This window comes from Pristiophorus japonicus, chromosome 9, assembly GCF_044704955.1.
Source record: "Pristiophorus japonicus isolate sPriJap1 chromosome 9, sPriJap1.hap1, whole genome shotgun sequence".
Taxonomy (NCBI): Eukaryota; Metazoa; Chordata; class Chondrichthyes; family Pristiophoridae; genus Pristiophorus; species Pristiophorus japonicus.
The window spans coordinates 147,135,404-147,159,985 of NC_091985.1; the positions used below are offsets into that span (position 1 = coordinate 147,135,404).

The 24,582-nt window shown below is 46.6% G+C and overlaps 1 protein-coding gene across 1 annotated transcript in view; it reads right to left on the bottom strand.

Moving 5' to 3' along the window:
* The window catches only part of ccdc170 (coiled-coil domain containing 170), a 101,300-nt gene that overhangs the window by 67,098 nt on the left and 9,620 nt on the right, over positions 1-24,582 (bottom strand). Inside the window, exons 3-6 of the mRNA XM_070888811.1 lie at positions 19,352-19,379; positions 11,964-12,092; positions 9,146-9,402; positions 7,829-7,973 (exon numbers count right to left, since the gene is read on the bottom strand). Of these exons, the coding sequence (XP_070744912.1) occupies positions 7,829-7,973; positions 9,146-9,402; positions 11,964-12,092; positions 19,352-19,379 (559 nt within the window). The remainder of the gene's footprint in view (positions 1-7,828; positions 7,974-9,145; positions 9,403-11,963; positions 12,093-19,351; positions 19,380-24,582) is intronic.

Here is a 24,582-nt window from a genome sequence, read left to right on the forward strand (position 1 = left end):
TGTCAAAAGCCTCAACGGCCATGACCATCTCGGTGCTCTGCTCCGACGCCCCCTCGGTGGTGGCCAATGGGAGCCTGCTGAGCGCATCAGCGCAATTTTCAGTGTCTGGCCGGTGTTGTATGGTGTAATCATACGCAGCCAGTGTGAGGGCCCAGCGCTGTACGCGAGCTGACGCATTGGCATTGACAGCCTTGCTGTCGTACAACAAGGATGTTAACGGCTTGTGGTCCGTCTCTAGCTCGAACTGTCGACCAAAAAGGTACTGGTGCATCTTTTTCACACCGTAATCAGACGCGAGTGCTTCCTTCTCGACCATGCCGTATCCACTATCTGCCTGGGAGAGCGACCTGGAGGCGTAAGCCACCGGTTGGAGTCGGCCGTCATCGCTACCCTACTGCAACACTCACCCAACCCCGTATGATGACGCATCGCATGTTAAGACCAGTTTTTTACAGGGATCATACAAAGTCAACAGTTTGTTGGAACACAGCAGGTTCCTCGCCTTATTGAAAGCCCATTCTTGACAGTCCCCCCAAAACCATTCACAACCTTTACACAGGAGCATGTGTAACGGTTCCAACAATGTGGTTAAGTTCGGCAGAAAGTTCCCAAAATAGTTCAAGAGTCCCAGGAATGATCGCAACTCCGACGTGTTGCCAGGCCTGGGCGCCTGGCAGATCGCCTCTGTTTTTGATTCAGTGGGCCGTCTGCGGCAACCCTCCTGCCCAAAAACTCGACCACTGGGGCCAAAAACACACACTTGGCCTTTTTCAGCCGCAACCTACCCGATCCAATCGGCGTAGCACCTCCTCCAGGCCCGGCAACACGTCGGAGTTGCGATCATTCCTGGGACTCTTGAACTATTTTGGGAACTTTCTGCCGAACTTAAGCACATTGCTGGAGCCGTTACACATGCTCCTGCGTAAAGGTTGTGAATGGTTTTGGGGGGACTGTCAAGAATGGGCTTTCAATAAGGCGAGGAACCTGCTGTGTTCCAACAAACTGTTGACTTTGTATGATCCCTGTAAAAAACTGGTCTTAACATGCGATGCGTCATCATACGGGGTTGGGTGTGTGTTGCAGTAGGGTAGCGATGACGGCCGACTCCAACCGGTGGCTTACGCCTCCAGGTCGCTCTCCCAGGCAGATAGTGGATACGGCATGGTCGACAAGAAAGCACTTGCGTGTGTTTACGGTGTGAAAAAGATGCACCAGTACCTTTTTGGTCGACAGTTTGAGCTAGAGACGGACCACAAGTCGTTAACATCCTTGTTGTCCGACAGCAAGGCTGTCAATGCCAATGCGTCAGCTCGCGTACAGCGCTGGGCCCTCACGCTGGCTGCATATGACTACACCTTACAACACCGGCCAGACAACGAAAATTGCGCTGACGCGCTCAGCAGGCTCCCACTGGCCACCACCGAGGGGGCGTCGGAGCAGAGCGCCGAGATGGTCATGGCCGTTGAGGCTTTTGACACTGCGGGCTCCCCCCGTTATGAAAATGTCGTCTTGGAATACGATCGTTCCAGGAATGGATTTGAGCAAGCTTTCCATGTTTCTCTGAAAGATGGCTGCTGCCGAACGAATGCCAAACGGGCACCTGTTGTAGACGAATAATCCTTTGTGCGTCGTGATGGTGGTCAGAAGCTTGGATTCTTCAGCCAGTTCCTGAGTCATGTAGGCCGAAGTGAGGTCCAACTTCGTGAACAGCTTGCCACCTGCCAGCGTGGCAAAAAGGTCCTCCACTCTCGGAAGCGGGTATTGGTCTTGCAGCGATACTCGGTTGATGGTGGCTTTATAGTCGCCACAAATCCTAACCGAGCCATCTACTTTGAGAACGGGAACGATGGGACTTGCCCAGTCGCTGAATTCAACGGCCGAAATTATGCCCTTTCTGAGCTGCCTGTCCAGTTCATATTAAATTTTTTCACGCATCACATACGGCACCGCTCTGGCTTTGTGGTGCACTGGTCTGGCGTCCAGAGTGATGCGTATCACTACTTTAGGGCCCTTGAACGTTCCGACACTAGGTTGGAACAGTGACCCGAATTTTTGCAGGACCTGTGAGCATGAACTTCGCTCCATGGATGAAATGGCGTGCACATCCCCCCATTTCTAATTCATCTCAGCTAGCCAACTCCTCCCCAAAAGCGCGGGGCCATTTCCCGGAACGATCCAGAGTGGCAGCCGGTTCTGTAATCCATTATGTGTTACCACCATGTTTGCACTGCCCAGCACTGGGATGATCTCTTTGGGGTACGTGCGTAGCTGCATCTCAATGCGTTCCAGTTTGGGCCTGCTAGCTCTGTGTGGCCATAGTCTCTCAAATTGTTGGGCGCTCATGAGTGACTGGCTAGCTCCCATATCCAGCTCCATTCAGTAAGACTTTCATCATCATGGGTGGCGTTTTAGTGTATGAGCTGTGGACGTCAGCCACATGAACCCGCTGAATTTCAGCATCTATGGCTTTACCCCAGGCCTCATCCTGCATTGCAGACCCCTCGTCTGGTTCCTCTGTCTTGCAGATTAGCCTCGCTACTGCCTTTTTGCACATCCTGGCCAAGTGTCCACTGACATTACAAATCCTACAGGTATATTGCTGGAACCTGCAGCTTCTCAGTGTGTCTACCCCCGCACCTCCAGCATGAACTGAGATTGAGATTGCTGTTAAGAAAAGGACTATTACCAGGCATTCCTCTTTGATTGCCCATTTGGCTGTTTCTAAGCACTCTGATGGTGGGTGTTAATGATCCCATCGCGGTTCGCATTGTTCCTCGAGATGGCGTGAATTGCCGATCCCCTTTCCATTGTCCTTGTTGCGGGCCCACCCTACAGCCTCTTGCTGCCTGGGCGGTTTTGAAATGCCCTTGCCTGCCTGCGGGGTCCCGCACTGCATTCACCATGTTAACTCCCTGGTCCGTCGCCACGTTTGGACCAGGGCTGCGAGCATAAATTAGTTTGGTCTCCTCTTCCCCTACCATAAAGATCTGAGCTATCAACGCCGCCCCTTCTAAAGTCAAGTCCTTAGTCTTTAAGATCTTCCTGAAAATGCCGGCATGATTAATGCCCTCGATGAAAAAGTCCCTTAACATCTCCCCCCTGCAGGCATCGGAGAACTTACAGAGACTGGCCAAGCGCCGCAGTTCCGTCACGAAGTCCGAGACGTTTTGTCCCTCCCGACGCCGGTGAGAGTAGAACCGGTGCCAGGCCATGTGTCGCTACTCGCCAGCTTGAGATGCTCACTGATCAGCTGGCTGAGCTCTTCAAAAGACTTATCCGCCGGCTTTTGGGGTGTGAGCAGGTCTTTCACCAGCGCTTACGTCTGTGGTCCGCAGCTGGTCAGTAGATGCGCCCTCCGCTTCTCAGCCGCTGTCTCTTCCAGCCAATCCTTTGTGACAAAGCTCTGCTGGAGTCTTTCCACGAAGTCGTCCCAGTCCTCACCCACACAGTAACGTTCCTCTGTGCCACCGGTGGCCATCCTCGTGGTTCGGTGATTCCCGTTTCTCGTCGCCAAATGTAGTGTCCCTGTACCTTGCTACAAACTCACACGAGGCATGGATATATCAGACACGGTCACTCTGTGACCTTCACCTTTATTGCCAGGACCAAGGAGTGTGGACCTTGGGTGGGACCTCCCCTTTTATACCTGGAAACCCAGGTGAGGAGTGTCTCCCGCAAGTTCACCCCCTGTGGTCAGGGTGTGCATTTCTAGGGTACAGGTACAGTGTACATGAGTTACAGTTACATGACTATGTCATTGCAAGATGGTTAAATACATGACAATACGTGGTAAGTGTAGCATGATTGAGAGGAACAGGTGACTTTAGACCAATGGTTCCCAAAGCTCTCCCCCACTGGAGTTTTCTTCACATCGTGTCAGAGTTTGTTGTGGAATAATTGACAGAGATTGATTGCTATGATTAGTCAACAGCACCATTATCATGGTATTATGCAACAACCAGGATGGTAGAAGGCAAACTAGATGGACCTTGGTCCTTTTTCGTCTAATATTTGCTATATTCCAATGATCTGGGCTGAGTTAGCTCACTTGAGACAGATTTGCTAGAGACTCAGTACAAGGCTCACAAATGTGAAATGGCTGGTTTGGCAAGATACCAGAGGAGGACTGGAGCACACTGACCCCAGAAAAGAGTTAGCAACTTTAGGACAGGAGAGAAAAACTGGCAAGCAAAATAAAATAAATGTTAAAATAAAGGTAAAATTACATATCTCAGATGGTGGTAAACACCCAAATATTCTTTCAGTCCTCTTACTTTGCATCTGATGACCTATCCCTGACCTCTAAATTACTGCTCCGAGATGACTTGTCAGAGTCAAGCCCACGTCAGAGGAAGGGTGATGCACCACGTCCGGTCATTTCTTATTTTGGTGAAGAACAGTCCACTTCTGATATTTCAGTCATTTTTTGCATTAAACATTATCCATTAGTTTGCATAAAGCTATGTAAATCATAGAGTTAGAATTTATTGTGCTAAAATTGTAAATTATCAGATTATTCGAATAAAGCAACTTCGAATGAAGAGGACTAGACTGCAAACTCACCACCTGTTTTCTTGAATCCTCTCATTTACTCTTTATTTTGCGCGCTCTTCCAATTCTGGCCTCTGGCGCATCCCCAATTTTAACCACTCCACCAATGGCAGCCACGCCTTCAGCTGCAGAGGCCCCAAGTTCTGGAATTCCCTCCTTTAACCTCTTTGCTGCGTAAAAATGTTTTTCCTCATGTTGCCTTTGGCTCTTCTGCCGATCACCCTAAATCTGTGTCTTCTGGTTCTCGACCCTTCCACCAACGGGAACAGTTTCTCTCCACTCTGTCTAGACCCCTCATGATTTTGAACACCTCCATCAAATCTCCTCTCAATCTTCTCTGCTCTAAGGAGAATAACCCTAGCTTCTCCAGTATATCCGCGTAACTCAAGTCCTTCATCCCTGGAACTATTCTTGTAAATCTTTTATGCACCCTCTCTAAGGCTTTCACATCCTTCCTAAAGTGCTGTGCCCAGAATTGGACACAATGGGGTCAAGTTTCAGCCCGAGTTGCTCCTGTTTTTTTGAAGCAACTAGTTTAGAATGGAGCATCTTAGAAATTGCAATTCTCGGCATTTAGTTTGCTTCAGTTCTAGTGAGTTAGAATAGTTCCATTTTAGAACAGATTCTTTTTTCAAAAGGGGGCGTGTCCAACCACTTATGCCTGTTTTGCAAATTTAGGCAGCGAAAACTTACTCCAAACTAACTTAGAATGGAGTAAGCGTAGATTTTTGTATGCTCAGAAAAACATTGCCTGCACTTAGAACTCAGGCGTAGGGAACGAGAGATGGGGGGGGGGGGGGATGTTTACAAACATGAAACACGTCACTTTTACAAATAAAGAGCCATCATCAATAATAAATGATAAATAAATCAATAAATCAACCAATAAATTAATCCAAAAAAAATTAAAAATAAAAAAAATCAATAAATAAATAATTACGTTTCTACTCACCGACTGCAGCACCGGGAGGCCTCCAACAGCATGCTGGGACGCCCCCCGCCCCCCACTGTCTCTCTCTGTCTCTGTCAGTGTCTCTCTGTCTGTCTGTCAGTGTCTCTCTGTGTTTCTGACAGTGTCTCTCTGTGTTTCTGACAGTGAGGGGTGGGGGGAGGAAGGGGGGAGGGGAGAGGGAGAGGAGAGGGAGGAGGGAGGGAGGGAAGAGGGGGAGGGAGGGAGGGAAGAGGAGGGGGAGGGAAGGGGAGGGAAGAGGAGAAAGGGGAGAGGGAGGGAGGGGAGGAGAGGAGGGGGGGGAAAGGAGAGGAGGCGAGGAGAGGAGAGGAAGGAAGGAGGGGGAGCGGGAGCGGACCTGAACAGTGGGGGGGAACCGGAGCAGGAGCAGACCTGAACGGGGGTGGGGGAGCCGGAGCGGACCTGACAGGATATGGGGGGGGGGGGGAGCCGAAGCAGAAGCTGAAGAGGGAGGCCCGAGTCCGATCTTTGCCACCCCAGTGAGCCCATTCGGCCAGGGCTGGGGGCGGCGTGCTTCGGGCCCCTCCCATGCAGCCTCGGCGGCCTGGAACTACTGCACATGCGCGCACACTCTAGTGCGCATGTGCAGAGGTCCCGGCACTGTTTTCAGCACCGGGACCTGGCTCCACCGCCCACAGCTTGTGCTGCGCTGCGCCAAGGGCCTGCAACGTTCCAGCAATGGGGAGAATACCGAGGTAAGTTTTAGGCGCGGCTTTTGTCCTAAAAAGTCGGCGCATCTCACGGAGTTGCACCATTCTAAACGTGGGGGCAAACCTGGGCCCAATATTCCAGTTGAGGTCAGACCAGAGTTTCATAAAGGTTCATCACAACTTCCTTGCTTTTGTACTCTCTGCCTCTACTTATGAAGCCCAGAAACCCATATGCTTTTTTAACCACTTTCTCAACCTGCCCTGCCATCTTCAATGATTTTTGCACATATACCCCAAGCTCTCTCTATTCGTGCACCCCCTTTAGGATTGTACCCTTTAGTTTATTTTGGCCCTCCTGGTTCTTCCTACCAAAATATATCACTTTGCACTTTTCTGTGTTAATTTCATGTGTCACGTGTCCGCCCATTCCATCAGCCTGTCTATGGCCTGTTGAGTTCCACTATCCTCCTTACTGTTCACTAAACTTCCAAGTTTTGTGCCATCTTTTAGTATGTTAAAGGCACTATGTAAATGCAAGTTGTTATTTTTATACCTTGATTTGTGTCTCTATACATTATGTATTCATCTAAACTTTGTGACAAAAAAAAATCCACACAGGCAATATGATTTAGAAAAACTCTGCACTACCATGGGAGTCCATCTTTTAATCTATTGCTATCCTATTCTGCCTATCAGAAGCCAACATTTTAGATAAAGTTGAAATAAACTGCAACCAATTTATTTCCCCGTGTGTGTGAGATTAATGTTTCTTAACCCATTGCCTCCCCTTGGTGACAACACAGAGCAAGTTAATGACCTTGGAACTCAACTCAGGGTCGACTTTGCCAAAATCTGCAGTAAATGCAGCTTGAGCTTCAGCAGGCTTGGTCACTAGTTTGTCACTTGGGGGCTGCCTGAACGGATGTAATGACAGGTAATCGTACTTTAACAAGGTGCGAACAAGCTGCTTGAACTGCCCGAAATAGTCAATGTGATTAATACTATTTAAGTGGCAGCTTTGTAATTAACGCCAATGGAAATGGCAAATGGTTAGTGGCATTTCACCGGTATAGGTGGCTGTCCGGGATTAGTGGGGACTGTGCTAGTGGGGACGGTACTCCGATCCCAGAATCACAGGAATAACTTGCATTTCATTGCTGCGAGCCGCAGCCCATGAGCACCGTTTCCCCACTCGGAGCCTGTGATTGCAGTACAAATCTGGTGAGCCAAGGAGCTGCCAGTCCTTTCCCTGCCCTCAATGAAATAGTCCCTCACATGAATTAAAATTAAATCTTATCGCTGATAAATGACAGACTTCATCTCATACGTTTCATTCCAAATGAACATGGAAATCTCCAAGCCTTGAGAGCGTGAGTGAGAATGTTCCAACTGTCTGATCTCAGGCTTCGGTTGTTCGTTATAACCTGCTGGAAGTCCTTGTGATGTGAGGAATAGGATATAATCAATCTTCCAAAATAAGCTTCAGCAGCTTGCCAAAGAGTAAGAAGTTAAGATTTTTGATTTTTTTTTTTCTATTCATTATTCTGTTCCTATTCATTTAGCTCCCTGGAGAGGATGTGAATTCTGGCTCGCGAGGTAGTCTGATTAACCATTATCTGGGATATTGGCCCCTTGCAGTAAAGTATGCTCTAGATACCTGTGACACAAGGGAATCCAGATTATGTTCTGCTCCTCTACAATCCACATTAATGACACGGGTGAGCTTCGCCAGAAATTCGTCATGCTCTTTTATTCTTCTGGTGTCTTCCTGCTTGACCTCATCCCACTCTGTTAAATACTTCCTGACAAGTCAAATATTAAGAAACATTAAGTGTGTTAATGTTTTTAAATTAAGTATTTGGATATTTAAATATCATATCTACACACATAATTCTAATGTCAACTGATAATTTGATTGAATGTGACAAAATGATTGTGTGTCATCTACATCTAGATCTTATATATACACACATCTTTTTTCTCTATATAATATGTATCTGTGATATCTGTAGTACTAGTGGATCATACACTAAGTCGGAGAATATGGTCGCACTCATACTGCCTCTTTGACTTGGTTTTTCGCTCTCCGCTGCTGGCTCAGTCTTTCTCTCTTCTGCTTCTTTCCCCATAACTCTTCTCTTTGCTTCTTTTTCTGTCCTTTTCTGCTTCTCTCGTCTATCTTTTTCTCTATTTCCTTTCAGGTGGGAGGTGATAGTGGGGGTGGTATGGCATGGAAAGGCTGTATTTTCCAGTGGTGAATTGTGGGGCTAATGTGGTTCTCAGTTGCTACATTCCCATCCTCTCCCCTTCACACGTGTCTCCTACCCCCTCACTCGCATCATATCCCCTGCCCTTCACTTATCTATTACTCCTTCTCTTCCTACCATTCCTTCACTCCCACTGCTATTCCTATTCATTCACATTGCTATAACTAACTCTTTTCTTTTCAATTATTTGCTCAACCCCTGCATTCTCCCAATCCCTCACTGTGCTTTTATTCATCTCATCCTCATCTCTGTATCCATGCCCCAGCTTATTCCCACTTGTTCCCCAAGAGGCTAGTAGCTAGCTCACCCGGTTCCCCCTCCCTCCTATCAGTTTCTATAAAAATTCAATTTATCTGGTTTCTTAAAAAGTAAATCAAATTAGGATAAGGAAAGATGCTAGGTATGTCTGTCCCCACGTCTCACAGGTGCGAGTTATTGGAAAGTTTAGATTGACTATGTGTCAGCAAAACATAGCTGACAAAATTAGAGGCTTTTGGTATTCTTCAAAATTTATATTGTGCTTTGACACGCAGTATAAAAATGGGTGTAGTTTCACTGGATATAGAAATGATGACAGTTGTAGCATCTGTCCGAAATCCACTATGTGCCTAGATACACACAGATGCACCTATTATTTGCAGTTCTAAAAAAAGCACATTAGATATAAGGTCGGTGAGCGTTTTTTTTAAGCTCAGGAAGAAGCCTACCTGAGTTGTGAATCTAACTCTGAATTCCTCTGTTGGAGTTCCCTGTTTTCATTTTGTAAGACCTGCAGAGTTACTTCTGCTCGAGTCTTTGATGTAAGAAGTGCTCCAGACTCCTCCTCAGATTCCAGAATCCTTTCTCTCAAGCAACTGATAAGAGATGCCTGCCTTGTGTTGTCTACCTTGTAGCTTTCAACTTCTGCCTTTAGCTCCTGGATACAGCCCTCTCGGGACTCAAGCCTCATACAAATATCTGTAAGCTATGAAGAGAATATATCAGCACTGTTACACATATGCACATGATGCAATGTAGTTAATGATCTTTTTTGTTGATAATGGTATCCAATGTAACAGTTGCCATTTTATTTCAGCCAAGATCAGACTTAAATCAGTTAGCTCTCTGCAATCCATTAAATTTAGATTACGTAAAATTAATCCTGACCATCCCATCTTCCTGATTATTGCCCACCAGTGCAATAGTATAGCTCTGCACTGCTTGAGAAAAGAACTCGCATTTATATAGTCTTTCACAACCTCAGGACTTTCCAAAGCGCTTTACAGCAAATTAAGTACTTTTGAAGTTTAGTCACTGTTATAATGTAGAAAACGCGGCAGCCAATTTGTGCACAGCAAGATCTTAAACAGTACTATGATAATGACCAGATCATCTGTTTAAATGATGTTGGTTGAATGATAAATATTAGCCAGGACACTGGGGAGAACCCCCCTGCTCTTCTTCAAAATAGTGCCATGGGATCTTTTACATTCACCTGTGAGGGTAGACTTGGCTTAATGTTTCACCCTTAGGCTGTCTCAAGAAGTAATGTCAAAACTGTTGAAGATAAGATACTGGGGTGTTTGCCCCAACTGTTGACTGATATCAGTGTCAGAGAGTTCTGGTGGATGCCTACTTTAGCTTGGATACATTTTGAGAGACTCTTCCAAATAAAGGGGCAAAGTTGTTCTGGTCTTTCCTGTCTCTCTCCAGTGACAGAAAAGTCCCAGAACAGGTTGAGCTTTTAAGATGTGTGTTGTCCATCCTGATTCTGAGCTCCTAAGCAATTAACAAAAGGGCTTTATTCGGCCCATGTGTGAGGCCCAGGACCAAGTTGCGAGGTGGATTTGTGGCAAAATATGAAACAGTTTTGGCAGGGAGGGCTCTGGCCTACACAGATCTGTCACTCAGCATTAGTGAGACCTCGTTTGGAATATTGAGCTCAGTATTGGGCACCCTACCTTAGGAAAGAGATGCTGGCCCTGGAGAAACTCCTGCGATGATTTACCAGAATAATGCCTGGGTTAAAAAGCCTAAACTGTAATGAGAAACTAGGGAAGCTTGGCTCATTAGTAGCACTCACTTCTCATAGCCATAAAGGTGTGTATTAAGTCCCATTCCATGGACTGTGGTGCTTCTTGACAGACTGGGGCCACCGTAGCTGTCTTACTGTTTCCCACTACTGGGTGGCGTTTTCCGATTAGACACAGACAGGCAGGAGTACAGCCAGCAAGCCACATGGAGCTGCATCCATGTTAGCTAGAATAATCTTTAACTTTTGTTAATCAGAAACGAGACTTCTGTGTTTGTAAACCTTTCTAGAAGTACAGTTATGTAAGTAACTTCTCCTGATTATCCAATCGTTCTGGAATTATTGTATTTTATCTTTGATGTACAATAAGCGATAAGTAACTTCTTTATTGCTGCTTTGCAAATCATTCCTGTTGTATTACAAGAATTCTAGATCTGTCTTTATTCCTTACCAACAGTTTACACTGCATTTATTGAAGGATTTGGATTCTGAAGCTCTGACCTTTAGCCATATTTCTTGGTGTAGCGTTGAAGCTAGCTGCAGAATCAGAGTTATCGCTCACTGTACGGTACAATCTGACATAACTAGTACACCTTGCTGTGTGCAAATTGGCTGCCGCATTTCCCACATTACAACAGTGAGTACACTTCAAAAACACTTAATTGACTGTGAAGCGCTTTGGGATGTGCTATCCTTTGGGATAGGTGCTATATAAATGCACGTTCTTTCTTTGTTACATTGCTCAATCAGGCTGAACACTGCAATCAAGTCTGATCAGCAAGACACAAGGGAAAGAACTAAGACCGGAAGTGGTGCGGAGAAGGCGTCAGAGGGACAGAGGGAATGAGCAAAGGTTTGAAATATATGAACTCTTCAACCTTGAAAAGAGGTGCAGGAAAGGGACCTTAAGGAGATATCTAGGATATTAAGCGGAAGTTAAATGGTTCATTCTGAGCACTGTTTCAAGTTAAACAATGACTGCAGGACAAGGGGGACACAGGTATAGACTGGGAGAAGGATAGTTCAGGGCTGATGTCAGGAAGCACTCCTCCAGAGAGAGAGGTTGATCAATTCCTGCAATGGGCTCTGGGTACGAGAACGGAGCCAAAAACTCGCAAATCATTCAAAAGGCAGCAAGATGTGATGGGGAAATTGTAGGTTTGTGTTGAAGGATGAGTTGGACGAATCCAATTCCTAACTTATCTTCGAAGTACACTCAAAAATTTCTGAATAAAATTAAATTCTGATGAAACTGTCTTCAGGCAATTAATCTTCATTTATTCTCCATTTCCGCCCAATTTACATTGCACCAGTACTGACAGCAGAAAAACGAAAAGTCTGGCAACATATGTGTGTATGTGTAGCTTATGAAACAAAGCTTAAAAAAAAACTAAATAGGTCAAGAGCTGTGATTTAATCATTAAACTTTATACCCGTTTGAACATTCAACAAAAAATCTCTCACTTTCGACGATCTGAAAGCAGGCCTCTCCCTGCATCAGTATTTCAGATTACCTCAGCCTGGCTGCTCTTATATTTGACCTGCAGTGCGGCTAGTTCACGGCGAGCTGTTTCAGATGCCACCCGATGGTGATTCAGCTGTTCACGTGAGACCGTCATTTCCACCAATGGTTCAAAGGTTCCCTAAAGGATCAATAAAAACACATTGCGTGAGCTTTCCTTACTACAGTACACACAGGCAGACGAATGCCCGGGGCTATTAAACAGTTAAATTCCTACTTCTTTTGAGATCCAGTGTAAGATTCGGCGAAAACATCGACAGCAAAAACTTAAAGTTTTGGACATTGCTTGGACACATTTTCTGGTACTGCAGAGAGCAGACAGCACTGACGTTGGGCAGGTCCAAACATACCCCACAGGAATACATATCAGATGGACAAGGAATCAATGGCAAGAATGGTTGATGGACAGGCCTTTTGTTTGCAATCAGTAAGACATTAAGTAAAGTGGCCGGGGTTTCAGGCCATAGAAAGACAAAGGGAAACTATTCGACCACAGCCTCGTCAGAGCCACACATCGAGGTACAGCCCATTTGACAAAGTAGCAAGCCAGAGACTTGATTTTGCTTTTCAGTTGCACAGCCTCAGGGGAAGGACAGTTGGATTTTTGGCGCGAGAAGAAGCATTTTTGCAAGTATAAGAGAGGCAGTTTTGGCTGCCATCTCTCTCTCTCCCCTTTTCCACGTCTGCTTGCAATGCACAAGAACTGGGCAATCCAAGATCCAGGATTACGTGCTGAGGGACGCACTTAAAATTGGTGCAGTCGCCACAAAGGCACGGTGGAGAAGGGCCACAGTTTAAAGCCCTTCTGCCACGGAAAACCCGGGGGCAGGAATCAGTACAAAACCCCCCTCGGGCTGTATTTGTAATTTACTTTTTGTGTACATGGAGCACCATGATCTGTAAACACCTATGTAGTGCCATGTACAATGCAAGGTCTGTTGCGAAATGCATGTTGAAAAGAAAAATGGAAATGTACCGTCACCCATTCCGTGTACTGTATAGTGACACATGAAATTTAATTTGTTTGAATGTACTACAATGTATCCCGTATTAGACCGAATTGCACTTGAACTGGAAAACAAGGAAATGTAACGAACGGAACTGCCGTCAGCACCCAAATAATAGTGTATGGGATTGCTGACCGCAGCTAAATGTATTGAAATGCCTTTGAATGTACTGTACAGATTTTTTTTATGAATAAAGTATATTTTGAAATTAAAAAAAAGAACTGAGCACTCCACCTGGGACGGAGAGAAGAAACACCAGAGAGCCTTGCTACTTCAACTGGGAAGCTGACCTTGAGACTGGACTTGAAGACCCAGAAAATACGCCTCATCGGGAGAAGCAGCGAGTAAGCCAGAGGGGTAATTGGTGAGCATTTGTCCCAGCCCACACATCTTTAAGACCACCGCATATTGTGAAAGTTATCGTGTGTTCCAACCAAGCCTTAGGGGTTTTAGTGGGGAGGTTTTTACAAGTATCATATGCGTACGCACATTCTGTTGGACAGATTTCAGTGGTGCAATTTTGAATCCGAGCAGGGGTGTTTTAGACGTAGGTACTTCGCATTAGGGGCCTGTTTAGACGGGTCAGACTGTGTGTTGTACTGTGTTTGTTTGTATTACACTACCAGGGTGTGTTTTTACTGGGTGCAGATGTGTGGTTTAACTTGAATAAAAGCATTGAGAAGGTTGAGACCGAAAAGATCTGTCTATGACTATATATTACTGTTCACGACTATAATTCCGGTGTCTGTTGTAAGAGGAGTGATTCGAAACCACCAGGGGCAAAACCACTTATACCAGTGGATTTAATTCTAAAATTCTGATGATCATCATTTATAACCCCATTGTGCTCTGTTTCCCAACCACCTGCTGGGCCATGCTGCTAGGCCCAGAATGGGACTAAGCCTCACCAGCCTCTAATCCTAGGCCCAGAATGGGACCATGCCTCACTTGCCCGCTGCTGGGCTCTGATCCTAGGCCTAGAATGGGACCATGCCTCACCCGCCTCCTGCTGGGCTCTGTTCCTAGGCCCAGAATAGGACCATGCCCAACCAGCCTCTGTTCCTAGGCCCAGAATGGGACCATGCCTCACCTGCCCCTGCTGGGCTCTGTTCCTAGGCTCAGAATGGGACTCACTTCAGACCCCAGACTACCCATGAAGCAACATCTAAACACATAAATACATCTCAACGATGAGTATAGGTTGTGCTGAATTCAAGCAACAGCAGGAGGCTGCTGCACTCCTTTGATTTGAACAACAACAATTTGTGTTTATATCATGCCTTTAACGTAGTGAAACGTCCTAAGGATAACAGGAATTTGCCATCGAGCCACATAAGGAGATATTAGGACAGGTGACCAAAAGCTTGGTCAAAGAGATAGGTTTTAAGGAGCGTCTTCAAGGAGGAGAGAGAGGTAGAGAGGTTAATGGGGGTATTCCAGAGGTTATGGCCTAGGAAGCTGAAGGCATGGTCGCCAATGATAGAGTGATGAAAATTGGGGATGCACAAGAGGCCAGAATTGTAGGGGCACAATGATCTTGGAGAGTTGAAGGGCTGGAAGAGGTTACAAAGATAGAGAGGGGCAAGGCCATGGATAGATTTGAAAACAAGGATGAGAATGTTTAAATTGTGACGTTGCTTGACCGGGAACCAATGTAGGTCAGCGAGCACAGCGGCGGTGGGTGAATGGGAATTGGTGCGAGTTAGGATAGGGTCAGCAGAGTTTTGGATGCGCTCAAGTTTATAGAGGGTGCAAGGTGGGAGGCCAGTCTGGAGAGCACTGGAATAGTCGCGTCTGGAGGTAACAAAGACATGGATGATGGTTTCAGCAGCAGATGAGCAAAGCAGGTGCAGAGATGGGCGAAGTTACGGAGGTGGAAGAACAATATATTCTTTCAAGTGTGTTATATGATGATTTACATCAGGAAAATAAGATCTAGGCTAGAGATACAAAACAGCCAAACAAGCTAATCTGAACAAGAGTTTGAAAGGAGCACATTTAAAGAAAACCAGTGAGAGGGAAGGCACTATTTTAGGGCTGCCAATTAAATTGCAGGGATTGTTGGAAGGGAAGGAAAATCTAGAGACACTTTTATTCAAAGTATTCGTCCAATTTATGCTGGGCAACTTTCAGCTTCAGCGCTGCCGCACAATGCTTTGCATATCAGGACTTTCTGAAAATGTATCCCGTAGTCACTGGCTGATCTTGAGTGGAGTTGCTCACGGGAAAAGGAAAAATGAAACTTTTTTTGCCTCTCTTCCTATAACTGCCTCTGGGGAAAGTCATCATCATAGGCAGTCCCTCGAAATCGAGGAAGACTTGCTTCCACTCCAAAAGTGACTGTACAGTCCAATACGGGAATTACAGTCTCTGTCGCAGGTGGGACAGGCAGTCGTTGGAGGAAAGGGTGGATGGGGAGTCTGGTTTACCGCACGCTCTTTCTGCTGCCTGCGCTTGTTTTCTGCATGCTCTCGACGATGAGACTCGAGATGCTCAGCTCCCTCCTGGATGCTCTTCCTCCACTTAGGGCAGACTATGGCCAGGGACTCCCAAGTGTCGGTGGGGATGTTGCACTTTAGCAAGGAGGCTTTGAGGGTGTCCTTGAAACGTTTCCTCTGCCCACCTGGGGATCGCTTGTCGTGTAGGAGATCCGACAATGCGGACAATGTGGCCCGCCCAACAGAGCTGGTCGAATGTGGTCAGTGCTTCAGTGCTGGGGATGTTGGCCTGATCGACAACACTGACGTTGGTGTGTGTCTGTCCAAGGATTTGCAGGATCTTGCAGAGGCATCGTTGGTGATACTTGGAACGTAGAGGGAGAGGGTCTGTTTCCGGGGAGCAGGGGGCACTCAGATCTACTCCAGGTAATCAAAAGTTACTTTCTCCAGGCCACAATCAGTTTAATCAGTGAAATGACTGGATATTAAAAGGCATCAGATCCACTATACAACAGGAAGAACAGTATTAACAAAAACAGCACCGCATATATCTCACAATTGCTGAGTACATCACATCATTGAATGCAATGGCTGGGTATAAAGAGACCGATAGGAAATACCAGTAGGTCAGGAGTGCCAAGTACAGGAGGGGCAGTGGCTAACTATCCATTGCCGCAGTAGCAATGGAAGATTAATAATAGGATGGGGATGCCACACCGATAAATTCTGCAGCCCAGAGCTAATGTTGGGTAGTTCCCAATCGCCCTATTCCTTGAACATTTTAAGTATTTTAATAACTGTACAAGGGAGACATGGGGCTCAATTTTCCCCAGTATTTGCACTGTTTTTTTTGGAGCAGGCTGCTTTTTATGGACTAATTTAAAAATCCCCAGTTTCACCAATCAATTTGCACCAGTGTAACTCAGTTAGTTCCGATTTTTTTTAGGTCAGTTTTTTTTTCAGCCAAAGGGGGCGTAACCTGCCACTTGCGCCAATTCTGGCCATTTAGGCAAGTTTGGCCAACTGAGAGTTACTCCAGTTCTGCTTAGGTCAGCGTATGTGGCCTGTCCTGAACAACCTTCCCTAGAGTTAAGGAAATCGGTGCAGGTAAGAAAAGCGGTGCAGCAGATGCCCGAACACACTGAAAGAATTGAAAAACACATAGCAGCAACTTACCTCCAACCCCACCCGAAGGCTGTCCGGTCCCATTCTCAGTCCCCGGTTCACACACACACACAAGAGAGAGAGAGAGAGAAGAGAAGAGAAAAGAGAGGAGAGAGGAGAGAGAAGAGAGAGAAGAGTGAGAGAGTGTGAGAGAGAGAGAGAGAAAGATTCGATTAATGTGTTGTGTTGCGAGCCCATGCTTTGTCTTTAAGTATTCTTGGAATACTTCTTACCTTTAAAAGTGCTATTTCTCAATGAGTTGCCGGAATCTGCAATCCGCAATCCTTGGGAGCAATTCTGACCATTAGGCCAGGATCGTGCCTTCTGGCCCTGATCCCACTGGTATTTCCGGGGTCAGTGGGAGAGGCCCTAATTTGCATGAGTCATCATGCCCATCTCCAGCGCTCACTGCCCAATGCAGACACACGAACCTGGGGTAGGCTTGCCCCCTCCACAAACTCAAGCTATGTCTCCTCAGCCACTCATCAGGGGTCCTGTCCTGGCCTGGCCCTGGCCTGCAAAGCCCCGTACACCTGCTCTTGCTCAGTGTACTGGCCTCCAGTACCGCGCTGGGTCAAGACTGACCCAGGCAGTGCAGGATCTCCCAGCATGAGGACCTCTCGCCCCTGGCTCTGCCCTCCTAACATTTGCCTTGTATGGCACTCTTACTGGGCATGTCAGAAAATACCAAAACAGTGAAGCCCTGGCACAACTGGGTCCCTGCCGTTTCCTGATGGGTTCCGCCCACCAGAGATATGACAGGAGATTGGCAAAACCCCCAAGGATTTTTGAAACCGCTGCCTTTAGTCAATCTTGAAGTTACGTTCTTCCTAAATCCACCTTTCTGCAATGTGCTCTGAAGCATCCTCTTCTACATGAACGTAAATCATCGTAAATTACTCTAAGGCAGCAATAGATGATGAGAGTTTATTCAGATCAATAAAGTTGCTTCATTGATATTTGCTAAGATTTGAAAATCTTATGGGTACTGTGCAGAGTTCTGGTCTCCATATTTCAAAAAGTATACAGAGGCACTAGAGAAGATGCAAAAAAGATTTACAAGTATGAAAAGAGAACTGAGAGGTTATAACTATCAGGAAAGACTGAACAAGTTGGAACTCTTTTCTTTCAAAAAGAGAGGACTGAGGGGTGACCTAATAGAGGTCTTTAAAATTATGAAGCGGTTTACTAAGTTAAATGTAATTAGGATGTTTCTGCTTGTGGGGCAATCCAAAACTGGGGATCATAAACAATGTTCCTCCCAAAGTGGGCACGGCCACTCGGTGACCGGGAAGTTCCGCGCAGGCCGCTCACCAGCTTTGCTGCTGGAAAAGATACTGCGCATGCACGGCCACGCAGCAAATTTAAAGGAACTGAGCATGGTAAAAAATTAGAGGTCATAAATACAAGATAGTCTCTAATAAATCCAAATAAGGAATTCAAGCAAAACTTCTACACCCAGAGAATGGTGAGAATGTGGAGCTTGCTACCACAGGGGAGTGGTTGAGGTGAATATCATCATAGGCAATCCCTCGAAATAGAGGAAGTCTTGCTTCCACTCCTAAAGTGAGTTCTTTGGTGGCTGAAGAGTCCAACACGAGAGCCACAGACCCTGTCACAGGTGGGACAGATATTTGTCGGGGGAAGGGGGGAGGGGGTGGCACTGATTTACCATATGCTCTTTCCGCTGCAAGCACCTGACCTCTTCACGTTCGCAGCGTTGAGATTCAAAGAGCTCAACGCCCTCCCGGATGCACTTTCTCCACCTAGGGCAGTCTTTGGCCAGGGTCTCCCAGGTGTCAGTAATGATGTCGCACTTCACCAGGGAGGCTTTGAGGGTGTCCTTGTAACATTTCCGCTGCCCACCTTTAGCTCGTTTGCCATGAAGGAGCTCGCATAGAGCAGTTGCTTTGGGAGCCTTGTGTCTGGCATGCGAACTATTTGACCTGCCCAGCGAAGCTGATCGAGTGTGGTTGGCGCTTCAATGCTGGGGATGTTAGCCTGGGCGAGGACACTGATGTTGGTGCGTCTGTTCTCCCAGGGGATTTGCAGGATCTTGTGGAGACATCGTTGGTGATCTATCTCCAGCGACTTGATGTGTCTTCTGTAAGTCGTCCATGCCTCTGATCCATACAGGAGGACGGGTATTACTACAGCCCTGTAGACCATGAGCTTGGTGTTAGGTTTGAGGGCCTGGTCTTCGAACTCTCTTTTCCTCAGGCGGCCGAAGGCTGCACTGGCACACTGGAGGCGATGTTGAATCTCCACATCAATGTTGACAAGAGGCTCCCGGGGCATGGGAAGTGGTCTACGTTGTGAATAGCGTAGGTGCATTTAAGGGGGAGCTAGACAAGTACATGAGGGAGAAAGGAACAGCAGGTTATGCTGATAGGGTGAGATGAAATAGGGTGGGAGGAGGCTCGTGTGGAGCATAAACATCGGCATAGACCAGTTGGGCCGAATGGTCTGTGCGGTAAATTCTATGTAATTCTATGTAAATCAACTATAAGAAACACAAGCATGTAAAAAGAGTGTAAGTAGGGCTTTTCAAAAACACGTTATAGATGTAACTCTAAGAATTGCTGTTGCCGGTATTGGCGGACAAACGTTTGAGGTGTCAATATGACATTCCCCTGTGATATGATGTGATGTTAACTTATTACTTTTGAAGGGGCTAATATGTCTGCTAAAATAGTGAACACAGTATTGTCACACGAACAGGTTAACATGTTAAAACATCACCTGATAATATCACCAATTGTGACACACACCTTGTGAGCTTCCAATCTGCTCCGACTCCTGCAGGGAGATAAGGAAAAAAACATGCGTGAATACAAATTAAATAACTGGTACAGAGCCTGAATTTTGGACTGATGTCAAAATCACGGATTAAAAGAAACATCGTAATTGCTGCAGTCATTTTTTGAATAAAAACTTTAAAAATGAATGAGTAGAAGTATATCAGTTAGAGAAGTTAAGAAGTCCTGAAGATACTATCTAACAAAAAATGGAGCATACCACACAGGGCCTGCTGTGGCACATTGGCAACCCAATGAGGGGAACTAGCTGCACGACACATGGGGTCATGATGTCAAAGGTACTGGCCTATTTTGAAAGTTTTATCTATTTGGCCTTGGAAGGTGTTACAAATTTTCGTTCTAGCCTACTTTACAGTTGGTCTCTCCTGTAGGCAGAGCCGTATTCCTCATGATCAGGAGTTTCATTTCACTACCCAATATCTGGATGCACACTAGCCTGACTCAAGGGTGTAACAATGAGGCCCTTTTGCTGCAAGCACTGGATGGCAGAATTGCCCAGATGTATCTTCATGCCTGCTTCTCCAACCTTTTCAAAGGCAGAACTGATGAATGACATGAGATCATTGTAAAATCACGAAGTTGGTTATTTCTTGAACAAGTAGAAGGCCCACCACCACTTTCTCAAGAGCAACTAAGGGTGAGCAATAAACGCCACCCTGCCCACATCCCGAGAATGAATTTTTTTAAATTCCAGGCTCTGTAATCCTCCCCGTGACACAGAAAACAAAACACATTAGGCTAAATCCTCACATTTTTTTCTCTTTCTGACCAACCATAACCTTTCCAGCATTGGTTTGGCTTCGCGCAGCAGGCTTCACAAATGACTAAGAATATGTGTTTCTGTTTTCTTCTTGTAACTTGTGTGTAAAGGAAGTTAACGGTTTGACCTCCATCTCCTTCCCTGCCCCGGGGTTGGCCAATAAAGCTCCCCTCCCCTTCCAGGGTGTAGGCCCGGTCAATAAACTCTTGCTGTATGCATGAATTCAGTTATCACAATTTCTCAAGTGTGAATGTCTACCAGAAGTATCTGAAACATGGTGAACCAACTATTCTCTCAGATCATTAAGGATAGCAGTTGCAATGATCGATCCATTAGCTTTTAGGAAGCTTATTAGCATACCAATCCCCTCTTTATCCCAGAGGCTCAACCACATGACTGTCCTGTGAAACCAACCACCCCCCCGCCCCCCACCCCTGCACCACCACCCTTTTTCCATGACAAAAATGGTCAAAACCCCTGAAACACAAAAGAGGGGTTCCCAGTTAATTTATACTATTGTCATGAATGTACTCTGTTTGTAGCCACCAGATGGCGTCATTATTGGAGCACACACATGGTGCTGCTCAGGTATAAAAGGCCAGCCATTTTGAGAGCCAGGCACTTTGGGCCTAAATAAAGCAGAGCCAAGGTTGTACCTTGCTTAGGTAAACAGTACTCAGTTTGAACCTTTTTTGCATACATAACATTTGGCGACGAGAATACAACAACCTTTGTTTGCAAAATGAGCACGATTGGATTTTTAGAGCAATTTGTGGAGGGAGACGACTGGGCAGACTTTGTGAGCCGTTTGAACCAGTACTTCGTGGCCAACAAACTGAAGGGGGTCGATGATGCAGGTCGGCGCCGGGCCGTGTTCCTCACTGTGTGCGGTTCAAAGATCTACAGTCTGATAAAGAATCTACTCATGCCTAGTGATCCAACAGAGAAAACGTACGAGAAGTTGTACATTGGTACGGGAGCACCTCAAGCCAGACGACGGCATCATCATCTCGAGTTACAGGTTTTATACACGCGTTTGATCGGAGAACCAGAGCGCGGCGGAATTCGCTGCCGACCTGAGACGTCTAGCGGGACCGTGCAAGTTCGGGACGGTGTTGGCAGACATGCTGCGGGACTTCTTTGTTATCGGTATCAAACACGAGGTGATCCTGCGCAAATTTCTGGTGGTGCAGGAGTTGGATTTAAAAAGGGCCATCCAGATCGCTCAATGTATGACGGACAGGAGTCTATAGCAAATATCGGTGAAGAACCAAACCTCGGCAAGTACTGTAAATGCGATTGATTCGGCGTTCAGCAGAGCGGCACATGGCAGGGCCTATCTGGCTGCGTTCGCAAAACCTGTGGCTGCCCAAAGTCCGGCAGCGGGAATGTATCCGACTTCTCTGTGTTGGCGTTGTGGGGGAAATCATCGGCAGCAGCAGTGCCGATTTAAGCAATATAGTTGCAAAGGCTGTCTGAGAATGGGGCACCTCCAGCGCAAGTGTCCGCAGATGACCAAGCGTGCTGCGACACACCACGTGGAGGATGAGAGTCAGACTAACGTGGATCCGGATAAGCAATCCGAGATGCCAGAGGAAGAAGTGTATGGACTGTACTCCTTCATAACCAAGAGTAAACCAATTTTGAATAATGTGAAATTTAACGGGATACCAGAATCGATGGAACTGGACACGGGGGAGTGTCAATCGATCATGAACAAGAAGGCATTTAATAAGCTGTGGGATACTAAGACTGAGGCCCAGGCTGAGCCCTGTTAACGCCAAGCTGCGCACATACACCAAAGAACTGATAAAGGTGATTGGCAGTGCACAAATTAATGTGTCATATAGCGGTGCGGTTCACAAGTTACCGCTGTGGATTGTTCCAGGCAATGGCCCAACACTGCTCGGCAAGAGCTGGTTGGAGAAAATCAGATGCGACTGGAACAACATAATGGCGTTGTCATCGGAGGAAGATACATGTGCAAGTTCCTCCTTGCTGTTCGAACCGGGTATCGGCAACTTCACGGGAGCCACGGTGCAGATCCATGTGGACTCAGATGCAAGACCTGTCCATCATAAAGCTCGGGCAGTGCCATATATGATGAGGGAGAAGGTCGAAATTGACAGACTCCAGCGTAAAGGGATCATATCACCGGTCGAATTTATTGAATGGGCCAGCCCCATTGTTCCCGAGCTGAAAAGTGATGGCACAGTCAGAATCTGTGGAGACTACAAGGCTATGATCAACAGGGTTTTGAAACAAGATCAGTACCCATTACCGAAGGCTGATTAGGACGCTAGCCGGAGGAAAGTCGTTCACAAAACTGGACTTGACGTCGGCCTATATGACACAGGAGTTGGTCGAAACATCGAAGACACTTACATGCATTAACATGCACAAAGGACTGTTTATTTACCACAGATGCTCTTTCGGAATTCGCTCAGCTGCAGCAATATTCCAGAGGAACATGGAGAGTCTACAGAAGTCCATTCCCAGAACCGTCGTGTTCCAAGATGACATCATGATCACCGGTCGTGACTCCAAGGAACATCTGAACAACCTGGAACAGGTTTTACTGCGTTTGGATAGAGTGGGACTCAGACCGAAACGCTCGAAGTGAGTCTTCATGGCACCGGAGGTCAAATTCCTCGGGAGGAAAATCGCCGCTGATGGCATCGACCTACTGACGTGAAAACCAAGGTCATCAAGAATGCATCCAAGCCGCAGAAGGTGACGGAGCTGAGTTCATTCCTGGGTCTACTCAACTACTTTGGTAACTTCCTACCTAAATTGAGCATCTTACTAGAACCACTGCACATGCTATTGAGAAAAGGCAACAACTGGGTGTGGGACGCATTGCAAGACAGAGCTTTTGAGAAAGCCACCAATCTGCTTTGCTCGAACAAGCTGCTGGTACATTATGACCCATGTAAACGTTTAGTTTTGGCCTGTGACGCATCGTCATATGCATCAATACCTGTTCAGTCTGAGGTTCGAATTAGAGACTGATCACAAGCCGTTCATTTCATTGTTTTCCAAGAGCAAAGGTATCAATACCAACGCTTCATCCCGCATCCAAAGGTGGGCGCTGACATTATCTGCCTATGATTATGTCATTCGCAACAGACTTGGCACAGAGAATTGTGCCAATGCTTTGAGCCGGTTAACTTTGCCCACACCGGAGGTGGAAACGCCACAATCAGCGGATCTAATGTTATTCATGGATGCTTTTGAGAGTGAAGGAACCTCGGTCACGGCTCAACAAGTTAAGACCTGGACCAGCCGGGACCCGATTTTATCGGTGGTAAAGGGTTGCATCCTCAAAGGGGATTGGTCTGACATAGCTAAGCAAATGTGCGAGGAAGCCAAAACGTACATTCGTCGCAAGGACGAACTGTCTATTCAAGCAGATTGCATATTGTGGGGCAATCGCGTTGTAATGCCCAAGAAAGGGAGAGAGAAGTTCGTGCGTGAGTTAAACAGCACACATCCTGGTATAGTGATGATGAAGGCCATCGCCAGGTCCCATGTATGGTGGCCAGGAATTGATTCTGAGCTGGAAGCATGCTTGCATCAGTGCAACACCTGCATGCAGCTCAGCAAAGCACCAGCGGAATCGCCGCTGAGTCTGTGGTCGTGGCCATCCAAACCTTGGTCCAGGATCCATGTAGATTTTGCAGGTCCCTTCCTCGACAAGATGTTTTTAATGGTGGTGAACGCTTATTCGAAGTGGAAAGAATGCATAATCATGTCATCCAGCACGTCCACGGCAACCATACAGAATCTCAATGTCATGTTCACGACACATGGTCTGTCTGACATAGTGGTGAGCGACAATGGGTCGTGCTTCACCAGTCAGGAGTTTCAGGAGTTTGTGAAACTCAGTGGCATAAAACATGTAAGGTCAGCATCGTTCAAGCCTGCGTCCAACGGGCAAGCTGAATGTGCAGTACAAATTATCAAGCAAAGCATGAGGAGAGTAACGCAAGGGTCACTCATACTAGTGAGTTACAGGACTAGACCCCACACACTCACGGGGGTCTCGCCTGCTGAACTCATGATGAAAAGAGATCTTAAGACCAAGCTATCACTGGTACACCCGGATTTAAATAATCATGTTGAATACAGAAGACAAAGTCAACAAGGGTACCACGATCGCGCAACTGTGTCACACGATATTTCTGTTAATGATCCTGTATATGTGTTGAACTATGGTCAGGGTCCCAAATGGATTGCTGGTACGGTCATGGCCAAGGAAGGCAACAGAGTATTCGTTATTAAGCTCAAGAATGGGCAAACTTGCAGGAAACACATGGATCAGACAAAGCTGAGGCACACAGACGAGTCAGAACAGTCGGACGAAGAAACCATCGACGATCAACCAACCCCGACCAGCAGTCTTCAGAGGACTCGAGGGTCA